General features: G+C 49.5%; 1 protein-coding gene across 5 annotated transcripts in view; it reads right to left on the bottom strand.

Moving 5' to 3' along the window:
• Nucleotides 1–12787, bottom strand: part of IRAK2 (interleukin 1 receptor associated kinase 2) — a 60949-nt gene that overhangs the window by 28602 nt on the left and 19560 nt on the right. For all 5 annotated transcript variants that reach the window (XM_061197265.1, XM_061197261.1, XM_061197262.1 and 2 more), the window contains exon 3: nucleotides 3006–3152. In XM_061197265.1, the coding sequence (XP_061053248.1) occupies nucleotides 3006–3152 (147 nt within the window). The remainder of the gene's footprint in view (nucleotides 1–3005; nucleotides 3153–12787) is intronic.

Below are 12787 nucleotides of genomic sequence, written 5' to 3'. Positions count from 1 at the left end.
TGATTGATGCCTGGGCTGCACCGGGCCTCTCAGTGTGGGGGGATCGCTGAGGTCTGCTCTTGTGACACAGGAGGGCTACTAGGGGTGGTTGAGTCTATTTATCCCTGTGGTTTGCGGAGGGGGGGCGGGGGGAGGGAGTGGAATTTGAACCAATACCGCAAGGCTGAGAAATCAGATAAGAACTAGCCCTTGCTTCCACTCATGGAAGGCCTGGGCCAGGGAAGACAGTGGCCTACACAAATGTCATTTCCAAAACACTAAGAGTTAACCCTTCACTGTGCCATTTCCCACAGAAATCTTTCTAGAACGTTTGCTTTCTCAAGCAGAATGCACCAAATCTTGTCCTGCTGAGTTGCGTCACTGCAGGCAGGAACAAAGAACACGCAATGGTGCTGTATCTCATTTGGGGTTTTCTGGATCCTGCCCTGTGGCTGGCAGTGGGTCGGCCTCTACAGCTTCCCCATCTCTTTCTTGGCAGCAGACAGAACTGAGCTCAAGTCCTGGCTCAAGTTATTACTAAAGATTTGACCTTGGGTGGGTTGTGCTTCATTTCTTTAGCTTTCTCAGATGTAGAAAAAAAACCCCAAAACAAAAACACAGTAAGAGTCCATTCTTTGTAGAGTTCTTGTCCAGATTAAAAGACATGGTATAAAGCACAAAGATCAGTCTCTGGTATACGTGGGGTACCAAGGCTGGTAAAACTATGTGTAGATTAAATCAATTCTGATGGACAGACGATGGCCTCTCCCATAGGTAAGGCTTTGCGACAGTTATTTCAGCCACTCAGAGCCCTTTTATCTGAAATCTAGCTTTGAGAATCTGTTTAAGGAGGTGCTTAGAACCTGTCCATGGCTCATTTGCTCGTGTATTTTCCTTCTCCATGTCTCTCCCCACTACGGAGGTTAGGACGTGGGCTCTGGAACAATTCACCTGAGCTGAATCCCGGTCCCACCGCTTGTTCAGCCATGGAGCTTTGGCAGGCTATGTCTCCTTCCCCAGCTATCAAGAGCCCCCTCCCTGGGTGGTCAGGCTGATTCAGTGACAGCCGGCACCATTCCTACCTCTCTGTGCCCTCCTCCCCAGCCACCTCTGCCTCTACGTTCTCCACTCCTACGAGATAATCAGCTGGAACTTTGGGCCCAATGGAACCTTGGGTTTTCCCAAGAAAAGACTGGCTTTGGGTTATCTGATGAAATTAATGATGATGCCCTTATTTTTAGTTTGGGCAAAGATAGACAATCAACCTCCTGTCTCTGTCTACAGATTCTATTTATCGTCCTGACCTGTCTGGGCACATGTCCTCCCAAGTGCCATTCAAGAAAGCGAAGGGTGCAAAGGCTGGCAGAGACATATGATGCTTGTTTTCATGGCAGCCTAGATAAGGAACCTCTGAAGAAGCTGCTATACCAGTAACCTCCTCCAGCTTCACCAGCACTCCCCTCGAATTTCCCTATTTTATTATTATCTTTCCCGTTGGCCATCGATCAGTATCATATTAGCTTTAGGACCATTTCCCCTTATCTTTAATTGCTGATCAAAGTTCTGCTCTTTTTTTTTTTTTTTTAAACTCTTTAGCTACAGGAAATAATTTAGACTCCTTGGTCTAGGATTAACTTTCCAGACTCAACCTATCTGGGGTGCCTGGAATGTTCCTAATATCGGCTAACGTTTAATGAGCACCTATGTGGTGGCAACACCAAGGTGTATGATTCCTAACCACACACGATGATGTAGGTGGTTAGGAATTATTATTCTATTATTATGCGCATTTTATAGATGAAGAAAACGAGGTACAGAGAGGCTAAGTCATTCTCCTGCTGGAAAGGGCAGAGTTGGAATTCAAATATGGGTCTGCCTGATGCAAAAGCCCGTGCACGCGCCTCTCAGCCGACGCTGACCCTGGCTTTGGGAGCCACGTCAATGGATTTGGGAGGTTTCATGGATTTGGGGTCTCCGGCTTTCCACTCATGAGGCTGCAGGAGAGCAGAAGGCGGGCGGGGCTCTGGGGGAGAGGTGGGGAGGACGGCATGAGGAGCGGGTACCCCTCGGGAAGTTACCCGCTGGCTGAGTCCTTCCATCATTTGGCAAACTGTCCCCGAGCCCTTCCCTGGGCACAAGGGGATGGAGACAAAGCTGAAGTGGGCTGAGAGGCTTTGGGGTAGGGGTGTGTGCAGCGGTTGAGGATATAAGCGTTCAAATCACATGGCTCAGATGCCTGTGCTGGGGGCTTGGGGAACCACAGGTAAAATACCTGGGCCCCGTAGCGTATGACCTTGGCAGGCTGTTTAACCTCTCTGTGCTTCATTTTCCTCATCTGTGAAATGGGGAGAAAAACAATACCAAACTCATACAGTTAGTTGAGGGTTAAATAGCTCAACTTCTTGAAGGGCTTAGAACAGTGTCTGACACATAGAAAGCCCCCAGTTACTGAGTTTCTTTTTTCTTTTTACAAAAATGGGCAACTTCCCCGGCGGTCCAGTGGTTAAGACTCCGCGCTTCCACTGCAGGGGGCATGGGTTCAACCCCTGGTTGGGGAACTAAGATTCCCACCAGCTGTGCGGCACAGCCAAAAAAAAAAAAAAAATTAATAATAATAATTAAAATACACCTCGCTGGGAATTCCCTTGTGGTCCAGCGGTTAGGAATCCACGTTTCCACTGCAGGGGGCACGGGTTCGATCCCTGGTCGGGTAACTAAGATCCCACATGCCGTGCAGAGCAACCAAAAAAAAAAAAAAAGGTAATAGACGGTATATATCCTTTTGTCGTCTGACATTTTAACTTTTTAAACTCAGTATATCGTGAGCATATTTCCATGTATGTATACAGACCTACATCATTGCCAGCAGGATTTTATTGTTACCACCATCTGTGGTTAATTTTGCCATCCACATTTGTTGTTTCCAATTTTTTGCTATTATATGCTGAGCTAAATATCTTTATAGATAAAACATTTCCTTAAATAAATCTTCTTTAAATTAAAAAATTAAGTCAAATTAAAATTACCTGGGCCTGGAAAGGTGGCTGGCCTCATGGGCTGCTCCGTTTCTTGTTCATCCTCAGCGTTTCTTACAGAAGCTGCCAAAGGCTTTCCTGGCTTCACCGTATCCAAGAAGTCTGGGATGGAAGACTTCATTTCAGGAACTGATTTCCCTGAAACGAGGTGGGAAGAAAGAAAGCTATTATCACTCAATGAAGGGGGCTAGCCATCGACAGGCTGGGTCCAGAAGTCAGAGACCTGGATCAGAGCCTTGGCTCGGCCTCAAGTTCACGATGTGCCCCCGAGAGTTGTTTTCCCCTCTGGGCCTCGGCCTCCCCATGTATAAGGTGTAGCTCTTGGACCCGACAATCCTCCAGCTGAGACACTCTGTCAGACACACCTGGCTTCTGATCCTACCCGCTGTGTGACCTTAGACAAGTCACTTTCCTTCTCTGAGCCTGTTTCCTCACCTATGAAACAGAGATGATCATCATGATAACATCTGCTTGCCTCCCTCACAGGGCTGTTGGGAGGGGGGAATGAGAGTGCAGACATGAAAGGCCTCTGCAGACCACACGGTTCCCTGAACATGTGGGGAAGTCAAAGATCTCCACCCAGCTGAGTCCCTAAATCGAGCCCCTAAATATAAAAGTACTGGCAGTCCTCCAGCTTTCCCTTCCAAGAGCACTGGAGACATGTGCATCCTTCCCTGTTTTAGAGATGGGAAGCCTGAAAATAGCAGCCATGTCAACTGCCAGCCGACAATGCACGATGCGTGGCCAGGCCCAGCTCTGCACGCATGCAATCCTCACAAGGTCCTTCACTGCAGCCTGGTGGAGATGAGGACCCTGAGGCCTGAGCAGGTTAAGTGGCTTGTCTGAGATCACACAGCCTGGGCAGGCAGGACCGGCTGAAAGAGCCTGGGTGGAGGTCACCTGTTTTTCGAGAGTAATCACTTCCTCTTTGCATTGAATTCGGAAACCCCAAAGGTGCCAGAGGGTGTGTGTCCACCAGCTTCCACAAAGCCTGCTTCGAGTCAACCTGTTTCCTCTCCCTTCCCCCCACCACTGCCATCCTCTCTCCAGGATGGTCCCAGCCTCCAGCTCCAGTGGACTCCAGAGCCCTCCCCAGGCCGCATCTTGCTAAAATACAGACCTGGCCTCACCACCTCCCTGCTTAAAGCCTTTATGACTCCCCACTGGCAGGATAAGGCACACACACTCTTCACATGAATCCTCCTATCTCCCCACTGCCTCCCAGACCAAATCCAAATTCTACAGCCCTGCATTCAAGGCCCTTCACCCTCTGGTGGTCAGAGGTGGACCCATGTTTGAGAACCGAAAAAACAGAGGCCACTGAAGTCCAGGGAAGGCCAGCCCACTTGCTCACTCTCACACGGGCACCAGGTGGGGCTGAGACAAAACACCTCCAGCCTATGAGTCTCCAGGAGCATTTACTCCAACAGGTAAACAGTGTCTCTCTCTCTCAACAAAACCGATCGTCACCACGGGACCAAGCTTCTCAAATCCAAGCTTTGGGACTAGAACGATATTAGCAACGCCTCAGCGAATGGCACTACAGTGTGTATGGCACGACGCAGATTTATTTGATTTTCTTGACAACCTCTGATGGTTAACAGAATTCTCTGCATTTTATTTTTGAGCATATTGAGGCACAGACAGGTAAAATGGTTTGTCCCAAGTCAAACAGCTGATGGGATTCAAACCTGGGGCTGGTTTCACTGTCATCTGTCCGGTAGAACCACTCACATGGCCACTGTCCTCAGCATCCCTACTCCCCTCTGCAGATGGGCCCCGACTAGGAAAAGCAGGACAAAGGGTACGAGCAAGTAAGGAAAGGCCAGAGGGAATGCACAAAAGTAACCAGAAGGCCGAATGGGGGACAGTGGGTGACTTTTTCCTTGTTTCCTTTGCTGACATACTGTTCTTTCAAATGGAACTACCTTATAAAAGAAGTAGCAGAGCTTAGCTGTTCAGAGTCGAGGCTCTGGCCTGACACCAGCTCCCTCACCTCCCAGCTGTGTTTGCTTTGGATAACTTCCATGAGACTAAGGGAGAGAGCACATGTTAACCAATTAGCTCAAAACATGGGAACTTCATTGGTGGTGTTGTTATCATATTTTTAATATACCGAGTCACCTCTTAAACAGCCCAGAGTGGGTGTAAGGAGCGTAGTTCGGGAGTCTTTCCATTTTCATTTAACACAACTGAATCATTTACACTTTTTTGTTGTTTTACTGTATTTGTATTTTTAAATTGCGGTAAAATACATTTAACGTGAAATTCATCATCTTAATCATTTTAAAGTCTACAGTTCAGTGGCATTGCATGCATTCACACCGCTGTCCAACCACCACCATCATCTATCTCCAGAACTTTTTCATCTTCCCAAACTGAAACTCTGCCCTCATTAAACAGTAACTCCCACTCCCCGCTCCTCCAGCCCCTGGCAACCACCATTCTACCTTCTGTCTCTATGAATTTATTCATTTAAATATTTTGACCTGTGTGAGTTTTTTTTTTTTTCACTTTAATAGTAACTAAAAAGATGTATGTGGATATCCATGATATGGAGAGGTGTTAACATATTTTTTTAATTGAGATATAATTGACATAGAACATTATATTAGTTTCAGGTATATATCATAATGATTTGATATTTGTATGTATTGTGAAATGATCACCACAATAAGTCTAGTTAACATCCATCACCACACAGTTACAAATTTTTTCTTGTGATGAGAACTTTTAAGGTCTACCCTCTTAGCAACTTACAACTATGCGAAATACAGTATTGTTAACTACAGTCACCATGCCGCACATTACATCCCCTGTACGTAATTTATCTTGTAACTGGAAGTTCTGCCTTTTGACCCTCTTCACCCATTTTGGGCCCCCGCTCCACCTCTGGCAACCACCAATATATTGTTGACTGACAATGAAAGAGGATATATAATGTGTTACCCAGGTTTTTTTTTTTTTGGTAAAATATGTGTAAAAGTATAGAAGACATCTACATATGAAGAGAAAAAGAACCTGAAGAATATACAGGAAATGCTAACTGTGAACATTTCTGGATGGTGTGATCATCAAGGATTGTATAATTGTGGGTTGGGGGGGTTATTTGCATTTGGCAGAATCTTTCAACAATGATCATGTATGTATCAGTTGCACAGTAAATTGTTTCTTAAGAAAAAAGTCAGTAAGCAAGCTTGCTCAAACAGGGACTAGAACGGAGTCTTCCAATGAGGGTGAGTAGCCAGAAAGCAGGCGAGCAGCAGATGCAGGGCCCGCTCGCTCCTGGATTTTGCCGCTGATTGTCTAGGACGTGCCCTTGACACCTTCACTGTGTGTGTCCTCACCCCAACCCTAGGGGTAGCAAGGAGGGAAACAAAAGCTCAGGGAGGCGGGGTCCCCTCCCAGAACCAATGGCTGTGAGCAGGATTTACGACCCCTGTGGGAACCCCGGAGGACACACACTTTGTTTCTCCCCACCTGGGGTCCTCAGGCACCACGCGCCCCCAACCCAATCGCCTCAGGGAGAGGCCTTTCTGGCCCAAACTGGGATCCCAGAAGCGAGGCTCCTCCCCAAGGGCAGCCCTGCCGGCAGGACTCACAGACTCCCACGTCTCTGCTCATGTAATGCACTGCTCTCCACAGGCACAGGGTGACACCGTCCCTCATGCAGTGACAGCTTTGCCGGTGAGAGTCACTGGCAGTTAAGGCTGACTCGTGAGCAGATCCAGGGCAGAAGCAAAGACCCCAGGAGGAAGGGGCCCCCATGCCACTCTGAGCCCTCTTCCCCCCTGCCCTCCCCTCTCTGGCCCAGGGAGACGGCCCCTGGACACACCCTCCCTCCACCAACTGCCTCAGTTGGGGTCCCACCCGTGTACCTCAAAGGGCCACGTCCACGCCATCCTCATGATGACATCTGTGTATGAGACACAAGGGCAGATGTGACCCCTCTGCGGCCCCAGCTCCCCTCGCGTCAGGCAGGCCAGGCCTGCTGGTGAAGGGGACCCCAGACAGCCCACCACAGTAGGAGGTGCTCCTGGCTGCATCAGCTTCTAAAGGTGCCACGTGCACCCCAACTGCCTGCGTCCCAGAATAAGCAGCACTTTCCCCCATGCAAGGCCCGGCTGAGCCTGTTTCGTCATCAGACAAATGGAAGTGAAGGTGACCGTCCCGGCCTGACCTAACTTCAGCGTCTTATTCCTTTTTTCTTTCCCTTTCTGCACAGATCTTTGCCTCTCCATCAAGACCTATGTGGCAGGAATACCAAAGCCACCCACCCATTTGTGGCTGACCTCCCTGGCCTCCACCAACAGGGGATAGAAAAGGCTTCATTATGTTTTCAACCTAAGGTGAGTCTGCAGTGACAGGCAGGGGCCTACAGCTGGCACCGTGGTCCATGCAAACATGTGGGATGGGGGCACATGCCCGCCCGAGCAGGGAACAATCCTGAGGCATTGGCACCGGCACCGGCGGGGGCTCCAGCCTGAGACGGAGCTTGTCAGCGCATTTCTGCTGCAGCGCCCCCTCCCACCTAGTCACACACAAGGGCCCCACCCAGCCACAGAGGTCAACGTCAGGCCTGCAGTAACAATCAGATGACAAGCTTCAGTTTCCTGTGAAACCCCCGTTTCAGCCCTCTGTGGGTTTTCAGATGCAGACAATAAATAAGAGGCATAAACAGGACACATCTTCATTTTGACTCTTAGGTTGCTGGTGCCCGATCTTAGTTGGAAGGCGCAGGGCAGGCCTTTGCTTGCCTCTTTTCCCACCAGCAAACCCAGAAGAGGGAGAAACTGTGGCTTTTCTGCCCTTAATGCCTGGAAGCTGACCCCTGATAGCTGAGCGGATACAACACCCACTCCTTTGGGCCGGTACATAAACCAGAGTGTCGTTGAAATAAAAATAGAACATCGAGGGCAGGATGGAGCAAAGGAGGACAAAATGTTCATGAAAAAGGGTCGTGACGAGCTTTAAATCTCACGAGTTTCCTGTGAGTTTCCTGTCTGCCAAGGCGAAGACCAAAAAGCAAGCCGGTTACATCATTTATTCCTATGACTGATGTACGGGAGCAGCCTCATGCTTCCAGGACAGCACTCTTTTTTCTGCTGGAATTATATTCTCACAAAGATTCCATGCATAAAGTTAATTCTGCAGGATCATGAGATCCAAAAATAGGAATTGTGATCATAGAGTAGAAGCGAGAGCAAGTGTGGGGAAGCTTCCAGAGCCAGCCTTTCTAATCCTAGCTGTACGCCCAAGGACAGATTTCTTAACCCTCTGAGCTTCATTTGCATCTTCTGTGGAGTCAGAATAATTATAACCCCTCTGTCCCAGAACAGTCCCAGGACTCAGTGGGACCAGATACAAAAAGCAGCTGGGCCAAGGCCAGGACACAAACTGTGACATAGTCATCCTCTGTCCTCTGTCCTCTCTCCCTACCCAAAAAAACCTCTGATCCCAACTTAGGGTCTCTGAAGGAAGCAAATGGGGTGGATGGCTGTATCCAACAGTTTAAACCCTCTAATGGGGACTTCCCTGTTGGCGCAGTGGTTAAGAATCCACCTGCCAATGCAGGGGACACGGGTTCGATCCCTGGTCCAGGAAGATCCCACATGCCGCGGAGCAACTAAACCCGTGCACCACAACTACTGAGCCTGCGCTCTAGAGCCCGCGAGCCACAACTACTGAGCCCACGTGCCACAACTACTGAAGCCCGCGAGCCTAGAGCCCACGCTCTGCAACAAGAGAAGCCACTGCAACGAGAAGTCCGCGCACCACAACAAAGAGTAGCCCCCGCTGGCTGCAACTAGAGAAAGCCCAAGCACAGCAACGAAGACCCAATGCAACCAAAAGAAAAAAGAAAAAAAACCCTCTAATGGACACATGACTCTCAGTGGGCAGTGGCAGGGCCTTGAAGGTGCAGTGGCCGTGGGGATGAGTAATACAGAAGCCCAGCTAGACCTGCTTCCGCCCGCTGTGTCGTTGGCAGCCAGCCTGGTCACACACAGGAGGACAGGCGGCTTGGAGTTCTACCTGCCAGTGCCCCTAGGGACGGGAGGGGATGCCAGTGCTCGAAATAACAGCTTCAGTGTCTGTGGGCACCAAGGGGTTGATGTATTGGTTCTCAGATCAATTAAATCAGAGTCTGGATGCTTTCGAAAGTTCCCTAGGTGAGGCTGAGAACGACTGGCTTAACCCGGAGGGATGAGGGTTGAGTTTCTGGCACCAGGGGGCAGAGAAAGGGGGGCAAAAGCATTTCTCTGTGCTCTCTCCACGGTTCCCAGGGGACGATGGGCCTGATTCCTTTTTCTCTCTGCTTTGTAGTTTCAGGATGTCCCACTCTCTCTAATGAGCACAAATCACATGTGTTGTGAAGCCCAAAGATGAACTCAGGGCTTCCAGCCCGCCATGCACACTGCAGCCAGGCTCACGGGCAAGGGAAATGCTCCAAGTCTCATCCGACAAGTGGGACGAGGAACTGTACCCTACACCCCCAGAGATGATGAAATAAGTAAGTGCTCAACAGTTATAAGCTCCTATTGTAATTTACTATCATTAGGATCATCACCCCTGAGTCTAGGACAGGCTTTTTTTTCTGTCCTAAGTGCTTTCCCATAGGTGTGGCCTACTGAATTCGGAGGATACCTCTGGGGAGAAAGCCCAGTTGCCCTCTCTAGGTTATACTTCAGTAAAGTGAAACCTGAAATAGTTCTCTTATTTACATTTTGTTTATTGAGGCCCCACTTCCTTTGGTCAAAAGGCTTATGTGTGCTGGGCCCTTGGCAGAGGGCCCTGGGTTCTCCTCGCCGGCTGGCAGCCTGGGAACATTTAACACAGTGAGCAGAGGGGACTCCAGCTGCCGGCAAGGTCTTTCCCCAGTGAGCACAGTCTGGAATTCCCCCCACTCTTCTCAGCCCTCAAAGTAAACAGTGAGGTAATATTTATATATCTGTTTTTATTCTTTGCATTTATTTTTACTCATGTGGCTGAAACAGATCCCTTCGAGAGCAAATGAAAGTGATTCATCCCTAACTAAAGAACCTAGGTGCCAGCTGGCCATATCAAGACAAAAAGAGCTTTCTGGACCCTCTCTTTTCCTTTTCCTTTCCCTCCCAATCCCTGGGCTCAACCTTCCTGGGCATCCAAAGTCCACATACACAAACCACTCAAAACTCCCAACTCAAGCGAGACGGGAAGTTAGGCAAATAAGAGGGCATGACCTGTCTTAAGACCTAATCGCCCTATCTCAGCTCCTCCATGGGACCTGCTCACCGGCTGCTAAAATGACTCATCCATCCTTATTCATTTATTCACTGTGTTAGGGACTGGGGGCTCTGACTGTTATCAAAACTCACATGACAGTTAAAAGACACCTAATTTTAAACTGGGAGGAGTTCTATGCTGACAACAAACCGGAGGAAGGGAGGGGGGTACCTGACACTTACTTACATGGGGTGCCCAAGGCAGACTTCTGTGCGCAGGTGCCATTTAAGCAGAGACCCAAAAGATGAGAGGGATGAGCCATGGGAAGAATGCAAGGGAGTTGGGGAGGGACCAGCATTCTAAGGAGAAGGAATAGCATATGCAAAAATCCTGAGGAAGAAAACAGTTTGGTGCATCTCCTCAAATGAAGGATGACCCTAGTGGCTGAGTTGAATGAATGCGGGGGAAAGTAGCCAAGATGAGGTGAGAGAACTGGGCAAGGGTTAGTCCACGTGAGATCTCGTAGGCCATGGTTAGGCAGAACCTTAAAATAAACCCCTTTGAACTGAGGTACCCAGTAGCTGAGACAGGGCTTACCAAATAGTCATTTGCTCCCTCTCAGACCCCAGTCTCCCTTGCAGTTAGGCTGGGGCCACGTGACTGGTTCTGGCCAATGGGTTTTAAGTGGAAATGCTACTGTCACTTCCTGGACAAAGCAATTAAGAGCTGGCGAGCCTCGTCCATCTGTCTCTTCCCCTCCACAGTGACCCTGGAAGCCGTGCATTCCCAATGGCCTGCCGAGTGCAACAAGGCAGGAGCCAGCACTGGACTTGGAGAAATTGATTCTTTGCTGTGTTGAACAACTGAGATTTCTGGGTTTATCTGTGACCGCAACATAACGTAGCCCATCCTGATTAATGGGTAACCTCGACATGTGTGCAAAGCTCGTAACCCAGAGGAGCTGCTTACGACCGCACTGCACAGAGCGGGAGCTCAGTAAACCGCAGCTCCTCTCCCTCCAGCTCCCACCCGTCCTCTCTGAAAAACTGGGGGTTGGTTTAGAGGCACCACACACAAGACCCTCTGTCCATGCTCACATTTACTCCCAAGAAACCCGCAGTGATTAAAGCCTCGCTCTTTTCCAGTGGAATAACTAACACGCAGAAGGACAGTCAGAAGACCATCCTGAGCCACACAGCAAGGATGTTAGAAGAGCCTCGCGTCGCTTATGTTCTGAAGCGCCCCCATTTACGAGAAAAGCAGACAGGGCAATGTCTACGCCTATTTTTCAGAGACTTGATGCCATCTAGTGACCTCCCCCAGCAGGGCTTAAGGTCACACAGACCTGCATCCCTTCCCAGCCCATTGCTTACTTGCTGTGTGGCTTTGGGCAAGTTACTTAATCCCTGCACCTCAGTTTCCTCATCTGTAAAACGGGAATAGCGAGATTTGTGAGACAAGATGCTTGCCTGGCACATATTAGGTGCTAAATACAAGTTATGACTAGCATTCAGATAACAGTGACTCCTGGCCAGGACTTTGGGGGGGGCGGGTCTTGGCCCTGTGAAGTGCCACACCCAGGGGCAAGTCTCCAGGGGCCCCAGGGTCTGAGTCCTTCTCACGCTTTTTTGTTCCCTAGTGGTAGGAAAGGGGCGGATGTTGGGAAAACTTCCAGGAGAACACACACGAGCCCTGTCTGGCCCTTGCAACAGCTCAGCATCTTTGGGAGAGAAAGGGTGTGTTCTCTTCCATTTCACTTTAGGCAGCAGATAGAAATTCCCCACGCAGTGAAAGCCCAGTTCCAGGAAGGAAGTGACTTTGGCTGAGCTGCCAAACCAAAAGTTAGAAACTGTGAAAGCTGCACAACCAAGAAGAGACTGCGTGAAAATTGGGAAACTTGAAAGAAACTCCCAGGAAGATGGTAGCAGCAGATGGGAAGATGAAACCTTGGTCGCCTCCCTTGGAGTCCCTTCAGGTTCCAGAAGCTTCTTGCTTTCCTACTCAGTTGACACCTGGAACCTCACAGGCCCCTGTTCCCCACTGTGGCCAGAGCAACGGGGTTACTCCCAGGTAGAAGACCTCGAAAACCTTCCCTACACTCCTGATGAAAGTAGACCTGACCACACCCAAGCACTGCTCCTTCCCACCACCGGGCCTTTGCACGTGCTGTTCCCTCTGCCTGGATATGCCTGTGTGGTCGGCCCGCCAGTCCTTTGAATGGAGGCTCAAGTTTCAGTTCCTTGGGGAAGCTTCCCCAGATGAGATCAAACCTTCCCCTCTCCCACCCTCCTACCCACCCGACCTACACTTCTTTGAGCACTCCTGCTGTGGTTGGGTACACGTCTCTATGCCATCATCCTGTTCACACCCGTCTCCCACACTAAACTGTAAGCTCCTTGAGATCAGAGACCTTGTCTGTATTTCCACTGCTGTGTCCCCGGCACCTAGCACACAGCAGGCACTTGATAATATGTCTCAGTTCACTACTGACTCTCTTGTCCAGATTTTGTGTATCTAACTCTCTATGGGGAGGAACGAAGGAGAATGTCACCTCACGAATCAGGCACACC

This window comes from Eubalaena glacialis, chromosome 7 (assembly GCF_028564815.1).
Source record: "Eubalaena glacialis isolate mEubGla1 chromosome 7, mEubGla1.1.hap2.+ XY, whole genome shotgun sequence".
Lineage (NCBI taxonomy): Eukaryota > Metazoa > Chordata > Mammalia > Artiodactyla > Balaenidae > Eubalaena > Eubalaena glacialis.
Note: the sequence above shows the minus strand (reverse complement) of the source record. Positions and strands in the feature narration are given on the sequence as shown.